The sequence below is a fragment of the Rutidosis leptorrhynchoides genome, chromosome 3, assembly GCF_046630445.1.
Source record: "Rutidosis leptorrhynchoides isolate AG116_Rl617_1_P2 chromosome 3, CSIRO_AGI_Rlap_v1, whole genome shotgun sequence".
In the NCBI taxonomy this organism is placed as follows: Eukaryota; Viridiplantae; Streptophyta; class Magnoliopsida; order Asterales; family Asteraceae; genus Rutidosis; species Rutidosis leptorrhynchoides.
Genome location: NC_092335.1, coordinates 600,164,410 through 600,178,840, shown reverse-complemented (window position 1 = coordinate 600,178,840; position 14,431 = coordinate 600,164,410). Strand labels below are relative to the sequence as shown.

The 14,431-nt window shown below is 29.7% G+C and overlaps 1 protein-coding gene across 1 annotated transcript; it reads right to left on the bottom strand.

Moving 5' to 3' along the window:
• Nucleotides 1-9,877: 9,877 nt before the first annotated feature.
• Nucleotides 9,878-13,997, bottom strand: LOC139902195 (protein FAR1-RELATED SEQUENCE 5-like). Its single transcript, XM_071884844.1, has 7 exons — nt 13,949-13,997; nt 13,786-13,848; nt 12,259-13,168; nt 11,641-11,824; nt 11,266-11,497; nt 10,969-11,180; nt 9,878-10,657 (listed from the first exon to the last, which is right to left on the bottom strand). The coding sequence occupies exons 1-7, from the start codon at nt 13,995-13,997 to the stop codon at nt 9,878-9,880; spliced, it is 2,430 nt and encodes an 809-aa protein (XP_071740945.1).
• Nucleotides 13,998-14,431: the final 434 nt, after the last annotated feature.

Here is a 14,431-nt window from a genome sequence, read left to right as displayed (position 1 = left end):
GAGCATCAGAAACCATCAGGTCTACTTCAACAACCCGAAATCCCGGAATGGAAATGGGAAAACATTACCATGGATTTCATCACTAAATTGCCAAGGACTGCAAGTGGTTTTGATACTATTTGGGTAATAGTTGATCGTCTCACCAAATCAGCACACTTCCTGCCAATAAGAGAAGATGACAAGATGGAGAAGTTAGCACGACTGTATTTGAAGGAAGTCGTCTCCAGACATGGAATACCAATCTCTATTATATCTGATAGGGATGACAGATTTATTTCAAGATTCTGGCAGACATTACAGCAAGCATTAGGAACTCGTCTAGACATGAGTACTGCCTATCATCCACAAACTGATGGGCAGAGCGAAAGGACGATACAAACGCTTGAAGACATACTACAAGCATGTGTTATTGATTTCGGAAATAGTTGGGATCGACATCTACCGTTAGCAGAATTTTCCTACAACAACAGCTACCATTCAAGCATTGAGATGGCGCCGTTTGAAGCACTTTATGGTAGAAAGTGCAGGTCTCCGATTTTTTGGAGTGAAGTGGGGGATAGACAGATTACGGGTCCGGAGATTATACAAGAAACTACCGAGAAGATCATCCAAATTCAACAACGGTTGAAAACCGCCCAAAGTCGACAAAAGAGCTACGCTGACATTAAAAGAAAAGATATAGAATTTGAAATTGGAGAGATGTTCATGCTTAAAGTTGCACCTTGGAAAGGCGTTGTTCGATTTAGTAAACGAGGAAAATTAAATCCAAGGTATATTGGACCATTCAAGATTACTGATCGTGTCGGACCAGTAGCTTACCGACTTGAGTTACCTCAACAACTCGCGGCTGTACATAACACTTTCCACGTCTCGAATTTGAAGAAATGTTTTGCTAAAGAATATCTCACTATTCCGTTAGATGAAATCCAAATCAACGAAAAACTTCAATTCATCGAAGAACCCGTCGAAATAATGGATCGTGAGGTTAAAAGACTTAAGCAAAACAAGATACCAATTGTTAAGGTTCGATGGAATGCTCGTAGAGGACCCGAGTTCACCTGGGAGCGTGAAGATCAGATGAAGAAAAAATACCCGCATCTATTTCCAGAAGATTCGTCAACACCTTCAACAGCTTAAAATTTCGGGACGAAATTTATTTAACGGGTAGGTACTGTAGTGACCCGAACTTTTCCATGTTTATATATATTAATTGAGATTGATATTTACATGATTAAATGTTTCCAACATGTTAAGCAATCAAACTTGTTAAGACTTTATTAATTGAAATATGTTTCATATAGACAATTGACCACCCAAGTTGACCGGTGATTCACGAACGTTAAAACTTGTAAAAACTATATGATGACATATATATGGATATATATATATAGTTAACATGATACTATGATAAGTAAACATATCATTAAGTATATTAACAATGAACTACATATGTAAAAACAAGACTACTAACTTAATGATTTTTAAACGAGACATATATGTAACGATTATCGTTGTAAAGACATTTAATGTATATATATATCATATTAAGAGATATTCATACATGATAATATCATGATAATATAATAATTTAAAATCTCATTTTATATTATAAACATTGGGTTAACAACATTTACAAGATCGTTAACCTAAAGGTTTCAAAATAACACTTACATGTAACGACTAACGATGACTTAACGACTCAGTTAAAATGTATATACATGTAGTGTTTTAATATGTATTTATACACTTTTGAAAGACTTCAATACACTTATCAAAATACTTCTACTTAACAAAAATGCTTACAATTACATCCTCGTTCAGTTTCATCAACAATTCTACTCGTATGCACCCGTATTCGTACTCGTACAATACACAGCTTTTAGATGTATGTACTATTGGTATATACACTCCAATGATCAGCTCTTAGCAGCCCATGTGAGTCACCTAACACATGTGGGAACCATCATTTGGCAACTAGCATGAAATATCTCATAAAATTACAAAAATATGAGTAATCATTCATGACTTATTTACATGAAAACAAAATTACATATCCTTTATATCTAATCCATACACCAACGACCAAAAACACCTACAAACACTTTCATTCTTCAATTTTCTTCATCTAATTGATCTCTTTCAAGTTCTATCTTCAAGTTCTAAGTGTTCTTCATATATTCTACAAGTTCTAGTTACATAAAATCAAGAATACTTTCAAGTTTGCTAGCTCACTTCCAATCTTGTAAGGTGATCATCCAACCTCAAGAAATCTTTATTTCTTACAGTAGGTTATCATTCTAATACAAGGTAATAATCATATTCAAACTTTGGTTCAATTTCTATAACTATAACAATCTTATTTCAAGTGATGATCTTACTTGAACTTGTTTTCGTGTCATGATTCTGCTTCAAGAACTTCAAGCCATCCAAGGATCCATTGAAGCTAGATCCATTTTTCTCTTTTCCAGTAGGTTTATCCAAGGAACTTAAGGTAGTAATGATGTTCATAACATCATTCGATTCATACATATAAAGCTATCTTATTCGAAGGTTTAAACTTGTAATCACTAGAACATAGTTTAGTTATTTCTAAACTTGTTCGCAAACAAAAGTTAATCCTTCTAACTTGACTTTTAAAATCAACTAAACACATGTTCTATATCTATATGATATGCTAACTTAATGATTTAAAACCTGGAAACACGAAAAACACCGTAAAACCGGATTTACGCCGTCGTAGTAACACCGTGGGCTGTTTTGGGTTAGTTAATTAAAAACTATGATAAACTTTGATTTAAAAGTTGTTATTCTGAGAAAATGATTTTTATTATGAACATGAAACTATATCCAAAAATTATGGTTAAACTCAAAGTGAAAGTATGTTTTCTAAAATGGTCATCTAGACGTCGTTCTTTCGACTGAAATGACTACCTTTACAAAAACGACTTGTAACTTATTTTTCTGACTATAAACCTATACTTTTTCTGTTTAGATTCATAAAATAGAGTTCAATATGAAACCATAGCAATTTGATTCTTTCAAAATGGATTTAAAATGAAGAAGTTATGGGTAAAACAAGATTGGATAATTTTTCTCATTTTAACTACGTGAAAATAGGTAACAAATCTATTCCAACCATAACTTAATCAACTTGTATTGTATATTATGTAATCTTGAGATACCATAGACACGTATACAATGTTTCGACCTATCATGTCGACACATCTATATATATTTCGGAACAACCATAGACACTCTATATGTGAATGTTGGAGTTAGCTATACAGGGTTGAGGTTGATTCCAAAAAATATATAGTTTGAGTTGTGATAAATACTGAGATACGTATACACTGGGTCGTGGATTGATTCAAGATAATATTTATCGATTTATTTCTGTACATCTAACTGTGGACAACTAGTTGTAGGTTACTAACGAGGACAGCTGACTTAATAAACTTAAAACATCAAAATATATTAAAAGTGTTGTAAATATATTTTGAACATACTTTGATATATATGTATATATTGTTATAGGTTCGTGAATCAACCAGTGGCCAAGTCTTACTTCCCGACGAAGTAAAAATCTGTGAAAGTGAGTTATAGTCCCACTTTTAAAATCTAATATTTTTGGGATGAGAATACATGCAGGTTTTATAAATGATTTACAAAATAGACACAAGTACGTGAAACTACATTCTATGGTTGAATTATCGAAATCGAATATGCCCCTTTTTATTAAGTCTGGTAATCTAAGAATTAGGGAACAGACACCCTAATTGACGCGAATCCTAAAGATAGATCTATTGGGCCTAACAAACCCCATCCAAAGTACCGGATGCTTTAGTACTTCGAAATTTATATCATATCCGAAGGGTGTCCCAGAATGATGGAGATATTCTTATATATGCATCTTGTTAATGTCGGTTACCAGGTGTTCACCATATGAATGATTTTTATCTCTATGTATGGGATGTGTATTGAAATATGAAATCTTGTGGTCTATTATTATGATTTGATATATATAGGTTAAACCTATAACTCACCAACATTTTTGTTGACGTTTTAAGCATGTTTATTCTCAGGTGATTATTAAGAGCTTCCGCTGTCGCATACTTAAATAAGGACGAGATTTGGAGTCCATGCTTGTATAATATTGTGTAAAAACTGCATTCAAGAAACTTATTTTGTTGTAACATATTTGTATTGTAAACCATTATGTAATGGTCATGTGTAAACAGGATATTTTAGATTATCATTATTTGATAATCTACGTAAAGCTTTTTAAACCTTTATTGATGAAATAAAGGTTATGATTTGTTTTAAAATGAATGCAGTCTTTGAAAAACGTCTCATATAGAGGTCAAAACCTCGCAACAAAATCAATTAATATGGAACGTTTTTAATCAATAAGAACGGGACATTTCAAAAATGACGAAGGAACAGAAGAATAGAGTTGAGTTATTAGGATTCAAGAAACTGCTAAAAATGGATATAAAGGAAATTCCGAAGAAACTTGCTTATTTCTGTGCCAATGCTTTCAACCCTGAAACAAGCCAAATGGAGTTTGAAAAGGGAACAATTCCTATTACAAGAGAAAGTATCCATAGGTTGTTTGAATTTCCAATGGGTGAAAAGCAGATTATGGTATTCAAAAAGCCTCCAAAAAATAATACAACAAAAAGCGTTTGGAGAAGACAGTACGCAGGGATAACAGATGTGAGATTTAAAGAAATTCATGATAAGATGGTTAGCTCAAATGAAGTTGGAATAGAGTTCTTCCTAAACTTCATCGTCTTATTTTCTACAACCATGGTGGAAATCAATCAAATGGGAACCGCGAACCAATTATTAATTGGTAACTTTCCAACTGTAAAAGATGTAAGTAAATATGATTGGTGCGGTTTTATTTTAGAGCAGTTGATAAAGAGCAAGATATTGTGGAGCCAATCAAACGAAACGATATGGTTTTCAGGATCCGTCATAGTTTTAATTGTAAGTACACTATGCAAATAACATTCTTCATTATGTATATATTGAATAAAAAAATATATTGTAAAAAATAAATGATGAATGTTAAAAAATTTAATGATTAATCAGAAAAATTTATAATTCATAACCCATATTTTATCATTCATCATCTCATTTTGTATCATTCATCACTCACACAAAAAAAATTTCATTCATCTTGTTTTTATTCAATACATCACCTCCCTATGGTCATTCATTTTATTTTATATGATTCATCAAAACATAGTAACTAAAAATCATGGAAACTGATAATGTAAAATTACAGTTGCATTATGTGGAAGCGACAAGGATTGCAAACATGGAGATACCGAAAAAAGGTACAACATTATCGATTTGGACAACAAAAATGTTGAAACAGAGGGAAACAGAAGAATTAAAACAAGGAGAATTTGGAAAAGTGGAATTTGTGGACATAGCGAATGAAAGAGAAGATGAAAGAGAGAATGATGAAGAAGAAGAAGAAGACGAAAAAGAAGAAGAAGAAGAAGAAGAAGAAGAAGAAGAACAACAAGGACAACAAGAGGAAAACATAGCGAATGAAGAAGAAATTGAGAAATCAAATAATGGAAGAGATGAAGCTGAAGAACATGAGAAGGTAAAAAAAAATCTTTCATATTAAAATTTAAATTAGTAAAAAGAATACAAATAGAAATATAAATTTTCAGTTTGTATACATGATAAAAGTTGATTTTCATACAAAATTTAATGTATAGAAAAATCATATTGTATTAAACTGATACTTTAATATAATAAAATGTAGGAATGTGAAGAAGGGGTTGAAAAAGACTTAAACCTGATCAAAAAGGTTGCAATCAGAAACAAAAAGAGATTAGAAAAATTCCCAAATAATCAGAAGATTCGGTTGGGGATAACAAAGATGATTGAAGTCTTAGATGATCAAGAGGATGTGTGGTCAGATGTAAACACACCAGAAAAAAGGAATAATGATGAGATATTCTCACCAATCAGGGATTTTGAAATGGAAAATGAAGAAGAAAATAATAATGATGATGGAGAAGAAGAGATGGAGGAAACCAGTGCAAAGAAAAACATACAAGCTGAGAGTGAGAAAGAAGTTGAAGAAAGGGAGGTAAAACAACTAAAATGAACAAACTGAAACAATACAAACATTGTTTATTATATGATTAATGTTAACGATGAATAATTCTTTATTTCAGGTGAATGCTCAATGTTTGAATGAAGAGAATGTTGCTAGTGAACAAAGGAATAATGTGATTCAAACTGAGGTAGATAAAAAATATTAGTAAAAAATAACAAAAAAAATTTATTAATAATATGATAAAAACTATAACTATAATTAATATTTATTTCAGGTGAATGATGAAGAAATAGATGAAGAAGTTGATGCTACTCCACAAGTGAAGGTGAATGAAGTTGAAGAAAGAAGACAAGAGAAAAGAACTGAGGTACATAATAGTAATGAAAAAATATAAAGAATAATTATTTATAAAAAGAATATGATAAAAAACTATACTATAATCAACGTTTAAATTCAGGTGAATGTTGATGCTAGTGCCAAAGTGAATGTAAGAGAAGTTGAAGAAAGAATACAAGAGAATACTGCTGAGGTAGATAATATTAATAAAAAAATATAAAGAATAATTATTAATAAAAACAATATGATAAAACCTATACTATAATCAACGTTTAATTCAGGTGAATGTTGATGGATTGAATAAGCTAGTAGATGCTAGTGAACAGTTGAAAGTTACAGATGTTGAAGAAAGAAATAAAGAGAATAATAATGAGGTAGAAAATACTAATGAAAAATAGCAAGAATAATTATTTATTATATGATAAGAGCTAACTATAATAAATATTTAATTAAGGTAACTAATGAAGCATTGGATAATGAGGATGGTAATGAAAAAAATAAACAAGTTGAAGAGGGGGTTGTTATGATAGCTGAGATCCTGAAAGATATAAATGAAAAGAATCAAAAGCATGATTTAGATGAAAATGAAAATGATGAAGAGGGCATGAAAGGAAAAGCGAAACGAGAAACTCGTTTAGCAGCAGTGTACAGATCACCCTGGTATGAACAGCAGGTGAACATCAAAGAAAAAGTTGAGAAGGAAGAAAAGAAAATTGTAAGATACTTCAAATCTTTTCTGCAGGATGATTAGTAAGTATACTTTTATATATTATCATTCATGTATTAAAAAAACACAACTAATAGATACCAGAATAGTGACATATATAATGATAAAATTAACATAATTTCGGATATCTATTTTTTTCCAGCGATTTTGTATACACTTGTGATTATCCAACAGCATGTTTCCCAATGCCCATGGCTAGTCTCTTCTATCGGATAGCTGTTCATGCGCCAGTAATTGATGTTTGGTCATCAATCCTGAATGATGAAGAAAAACATGCTTTAGTTAACTCTCCGAAAAGATACTTCATGCCAACAAGTTTTATTGTAAGTTTTAAAAAAATATTCAATCATTTCAATATTAATGTATAAATTAGATGAATAGATGTCATTCATGAGTTATTTTATATCATATGTTTGAAAATATTTTTTATAATTTAAAAACTAACTTGATATTATTCACCATGTAGAGAATAGAGAAGTTGATGAAGAGTAAGCCAACTAAATCAGACCAAGAAGAATTCAATGCCAATATACTTAATTTTGTGAAAGATGAAGAAGGAAAAAGGAATTTCAGTTCATATGATCTGGTATGAAAAAAATGACAAATAAAAATTATATACTTACATATTTCATAATAAAATAAAGAATTATATTTCATATAAACTGATATAAAAAAAAAATTCAATACAGGTGATGTTTCCAATCTGCAAATCAGATCACTTTTATGTGATCTGTGCAAACATGAAAACTGGAATCCTTGATGTGATTGACAATTCAGGAAAGGAAGTTATATACGAAAACAAGTATGGAAAGATACCAACAAATGTGGTAAGTAAACTCAGAAATGTTACTTCAATAAGTATATATAATAGCATATAGTTTATGATGAATGAAAAAAACAATATGAAAATTATATGTTAAAAAACTGGAGATAGTTATGATGAAAACTAAAAATACAGATGAATGATAGAAATATACATATTACTTCTTATAGTATATCATGAATGATAGAATATTAGGTGTTAAAAAAACTGCGCATAATTATGATGAATGATAAAAAAGTATAGATAAATTATATACATATATGAATAATTAATTGTAAAGTTGTATGTAAAATAGATTAAAATGAATGATGTTGAATTAGCGATTAATAAAATTGATATTGATTAAATTATTGACAAGCATCGTGTTTAACTATAGGTAGTTTTTTTACTAAAATGTTTAATACTTAACTAAGAGAATATATTGTTTTTAGGGATTGATTTTTAAACAGTATCTAAAAGAGCAAGGAAATCCAATTGAAAAAATGGGATGCAAAGTGAACGTGCTACCACTGGCATGGAGCACAAAATCAAACGATATAGACTGTGGTGTTTTCGTGATGCGTCACATGGAAACATACATGGGAGATCCTAAATGGAAGAGCGGTTTGTTTAAAGAAGGACCAGGTCAAACAAAACAGTTGAATGACTTGCGTGTGAAATATGGAGTGAAGATTTTAACACATCCTACAAATAAATCTATGAATGAGTGGATGGAAAAGTACAATACCTATGAAGCAACTCATTCAGAAAAGGAGAAAGAAGAGAAGCTAAAGAAAGAAGAGAAGAATCATAGAGAGACAATTAATTCAAGGTTTTAAAAAAGATCAGTGATGTCTTGAAACAGAAGAAGAATTCAGGTGATGAAATGAAATATTTTGGAACTGTGTTTTGACAAATTATGAACATCAACGTCTTAAACCAATGTTTGTTTGATGCTTATTTTGTATAAACTAAATGTTTGTTTCATGAATGATGGAAAATGGAACAATGAATGATATGTTTGGTGAATGATTGAAACTTTTATGATGAATGTTTGTGATATATTAGAAAAATTGATAAACGATGAATGATATATTGAAAATAGATATAAATGATTATGAATTTAAAATAACGATAGATTATGATTCATGATAACAAAAAATGGATTATTACATTGTTACATTATGAATTTAAACTATTTTTTTAAAACAAAATGATTTAAAAAAGATATAAATGATTAATAAAAACATACAATAATTGTAATGTTACAAAAAATGATTTTAATAATCATAACGATTCATCTTTTATTTTTGATATTAAAACTTGAGAAGATGAATGATAAAAAGGAGGTGATGAATGATTAAAAAACAAGATGAATGAAAAAAGGAGGTGATGAATAATAAAAAATTAAAATGAATGAAAAAAGTAAATGATGAACGACAAAAAGTTGAAAACAAATTAGGTGATAAATGATGGAAAAAAATATGAATAATAAAAAGGAGATGATGAATGATAAAATAGAGATCACTAATGGAAAACAATATGAATGATAAAAAGAAGATGATGAATGATAAAAGTAGGTGATGAATGATGAAAATTTTGCGATGAATGATAAAATGAGATGATGAATGATTAAAATGACAAGAATGATTAAAATGACGTGATGAATGATAAAATAATGTGATAAATAATAAAATAAATCTGATAAAGAAAAAAAAGAACTAAAAAAGACTAAAAACAAGATAAACAATATAATGAATGATAAAATTTATGAATGATAAAATTCATGATCATAAATGCTTTAATGAATGATCCAAAACTTGAAAAAATACCTAGTAATCTAATTTCACAGAAAATTATACTAAAAAAGAGTAGCAGTATAAAAACATATAGAAAATTATAAAAAACATAAAAACATTAACAATTAATCAGAATCAGAATCTTCATCTTCATATGCAACGCCTTCATCATCTTCCTCACTTTCGTCTTCTAATTCAAAGTCAATGACATTTTTCCCTTTATTCTTTGAATTATGTAGTTGAGTGAGGTCAGTAGTACGAGTCCAAACATTGTGATCATGAATACCACAGTCAATGACATTTTTTCCTTTATTCTTTGAATTATGTAGTTGAGTGAGGTCAGTAGTACAAGTCCGAACATTGTGACCAAGAATACCACAACGCTTGCAAGCTCTTGGCTTAACATGTTTCTTAATAGCAACTTCTTTGGAAGACAATATCCGATTTGATCTACGTTGACCTTTGTTTCTAATATTCTCCGGAGCACGAATATTCGAATTGACTGGTTTAGAGAATCCCCATAGTCTATTAATATGTTCACCTCTAGTAGATGTAGAAGGCTCATCAGAAGTAGAACCAAGAAAATCGCCAATTAAGACATCAAACTTATCTCTAAAACTAACAAGTTTATCTAGATCATCTCGATATAAAGAGGAAACCTTCCTAAGCTTGTTGAAAACGTGATTGATAATCTTTTTGGATTCAGACTTATCATCAGAATAGACGAAAATGGAATTAAATGTTTCAGATACCTCCTTTGACCACCTCCTCAACAAATGAACCATAGGGATAGAAACAACATCATGAACATGATACACATAAAATATGTGCCTACATAAACGACCTTCACGTGTAAAAAGCAAACACGAACAGCTGGCTTCGGCAGTTTTAACATCAAAAGTAACCTAAAAAAAAGAGGAAATTACAAAGTTAACAACAAAGATAAATAACATAACATAATGAATGGAAAAAAATGATGAATGACAACAAAAAAATGAATGAAAAAAAGATGAATGACAAAAACATATAATAACAAAAAAAAAATATGATGAATGACAAATATACTGAAAGAAAAAAATAAATAAATTAAACCTAAAAAATATATTAAAAAAAAAATGTAAGTAATCAGATTAGGAAAAATTTAAAAAGATATGAAGTGAAAGCTGAACCTATATTTCCAGTTTAGACGAGGAGGAGGAAATTTCTCTTCAATTACACATAATTGTTTGTCTTCATTCTCTTCAATGGTTGAGCTGATTTGCACACAAGAGAAAGAAGACTGAAATATTTCTTCTTGAACCAACAGAAACATGGTTGGTGTATAAAAATCCCTAGCATGCAACTCAATTAGCTTATTGGTAACACAATTAATAGATCTATTATCCATTTCAAACTCGAGAACCATGTTGTTATGGCGCTGCTTTTCAACTACAACATCGAAGCGTGAAAAAAAACTCCACCAATTTAGAATGCTTGTTCTTGCATTTTATAAAGAATGAATTTTCACTCTCACAAAGTGATGACGTTCTCATCAATCCAGCCATTGGTGTATCTCGGAAAAAACACGGTATCCACTTCTCCTTCATAGCATACATATCTTTAAACCAATCGACATCATGCAAGCCAAATTCATCTAAAACATGTTGCCAACACTTTTCAAACTTTTTAGCATTCAACTCTTGATTCCAGAATATGTTATTCATTTGCTTACGAAAATCTTTATTTGAAAACAACTCACGACCAACCTATAAAAAAATAAAATAATATAAAACAAATGAATGATATCAAAACATGAATTAAACTAGAAAATTTACCTTTTTTCAAGTTTTTGACTGATATGCCACATACATAACCGATGCTGCGCAGTCTTAAACTTTATTTTAATAGCCTCCAATATTGCTGGGTCTTGATCAGTGGACACTAAGCCCGGTTCAGTCCCAAAAACTTTGAGAAAACAATCAAGAAACCAACTAAATGATTCTATGCTTTCACTAGCTAATAAAGCAGCTCCAAAAATAACAAGCTTCTTATGATTATCAACTCCAGTGAGAGGTACAAAAACCATGTTATACCTATAATATAAAAAATCAGTAATAAAAAATCACGTAAAAATAAAATAAAAATTATAAGATGAATGATAAAAATAAAGTATTTCAATCATTTCTTTAATGTTTTTAATGTTTAATGAATGATATTATGAATGAATAATGTCTTAAATAATAATTATTTAGTTAATTTATGATCAAAATAAAGTGCAGGTTTAGGATAAAAAAAGTAAAATAAGTAATCTGTCAATATGAATGAGAAAAATCATGATGAATGATGACTGATTAAATTATGAATGATAAATGATGAATGATGATTGATGAATGATGAATGATGAAGCATGAATGATGAATGATGACTGATGAATGATGAAAATGAATGATAAAAATAAAGTGTTGAATGATAAAAATAGAATGATAAATAACAAAAATAAAAGTGATACGAATTACAGAAAACTTACATATTTGTACCATATGTAGCATCAAAGCCAACGATATCACCAAACTCTTTGTAGTTCAACTTAGAAATATTGTCAGCCCAAAAAACCCCACGTAAAAAATCATTATGATCACAATAATACTCGACACTGAAGTTAGGTAAAGTATTTTTCTTCATAAGCAGTTGTTCAATAGCAATATGTGCATCAGTATCACCTAGAGATTGGATCAAATCACAATGAAAATTATTGAAATCTACAGGCAAAGGACCAACATTATCAATACCACCACTAAGAGCACTAAAAAGTGTGTGAGCTTTAAATCCACCCATATTTGATCGAGTACTAAGTTTGAAAAGAAATTCCATGCGTTCAGGATCCAACTTCCTCCTTTTATTCAACAAATTTCTATTCCTCTCAGTTATAAGTTTGTGACTATGCCCCTCAAAAAACTTAAAAATAACAATCTTACCCTCAATAAGTTTGAATCTAATGCAAGCTTCACATTCAACCTTAATACTAGAAGATTTACGGTTAGACACGTTCCTACGCTGACGCTTTCGCTTTGCAGGTTTATCAGGAATGGAAGAATCAGGATCAGGGACAGATTGAGATGCATTGACATTAGCAGGTGGATTAACAATAGCAGGGGGAACAAGAGGTTTTGGGACAGGACGACCTGACCTATTACACCTATAAACTTGGTAAATAACTGAACCATCTTCATCTTTATTTTCAGAAGCTTTCTTAATATTGAACCCAGCAGCCTCAGCATATAAGTCATAAAAATATAAACAATCTTCCCATGATCTTAATACGGAACCAATAACAGGATTAAAATGATCTGGAACATTAGGAAACCACAATTTCTTTCCATCAGGACCTTCATCCTCATAAGAAGACAAAAAATGATTTCTACAGACATAGTTGGTGCCTATAAAAGAATAATACAATAAAATTAGTTATAAATTACATGATGAATGATGAATGATGAAGCATGAATGATAAATGATGAATGATAAATGATGAATGATGAATCATAAATGATGAAGCATGAATGATTAATGATGAATGATGAATGATGAATGATGAATGATGAATGATGAATGATACATGATGAATGATTTAAAAAATAAGCCAACATAAAGTTTACGATGAATAATAAAAAAATCCATACAATAATTAGATTAAAATGTTACATGATGATCAAAGAAAAACAATAAATGAAATGTTATATATTATAAACTGCCTACATTTATAATGAATGATTAAAAATACAGATGAATGTTAAAAAATACATAATGAATGGTACAAAAAGTACATGAAACTGCGTATAGTTTATCATACAACACAAACAAAAAACATTTATTATACAACAAAAACTGTAAAAAAGCAGATTTCACTGATGAATCAAAACATATATATTGAACAGAAAAATTACATTTATCATTGATCAAAATGAATATCTAATTCATATAAAAAACACTAAACATAAAAAGAGACTAGATGAATGATAAAAAATATCATATGAATGATGAATGAAAAACTTACAAGAAAATGTATCAGCAACAGAATCAGAAGCTGATTCATTAGACGAATTCGTAACAACATGAACTGGAAAAAAAGAAACGAACGACGTATATCAGTTAAACCTAATTTTAAACATAAAACTAATTTAAGTAAAACAACAAAAGAGAATACGAATGAACGTAACCATCAGATTGAGCAATTGAAGCTGAATCTGCGATTGAAGATAAATCCATGAGTATATGTTGTAAATTGATGATGAAGATGATGAATATTGATGATGAATACAGAGATCGAAAGTAACAGGATGAACGATTGAAGTTAAAAGTAGAAATTAAAAAATTAAAAATAAACGATTGAATTGAATCTACGATTTAAGTTTAATCGATGAATATATGTTGAAGATTAATGATGAAGATGATGACGAAGAGAGAGAATGAACAGAAGAGGAATGAACGAGGAGAAAAGATAAAATATACGGAAATTAAAAATGTGAAATTCCGATTTTACCCCTCCGCGTTTTTCCAGCATAAATTGTATTTTTTATTAAAAATATGAAATGGAAGGCCCATATTCACTTATCCAGTTTGTACACCATTTAGTGCTTATCCCTCAATTGGTCCACTATATATATATATATATATATATATATATATATATATATATATAT

Excerpts from the sequence above, each read along its gene's own strand:
- LOC139902195 (XM_071884844.1), bottom strand. The coding sequence starts at position 13,997 with ATGGATTTATCTTCAATCGCAGATTCAGCTTCAATTGCTCAATCTGAT. Across the intron at positions 11,825-12,258 it reads GCTACATATGGTACAAATAT|GTATAACATGGTTTTTGTAC; the intron begins GTAAGTTTTCTG and ends TTTATATTATAG. Across the intron at positions 11,498-11,640 it reads AAGACCCAGCAATATTGGAG|GTTGGTCGTGAGTTGTTTTC; the intron begins GCTATTAAAATA and ends ATTTTTTTATAG.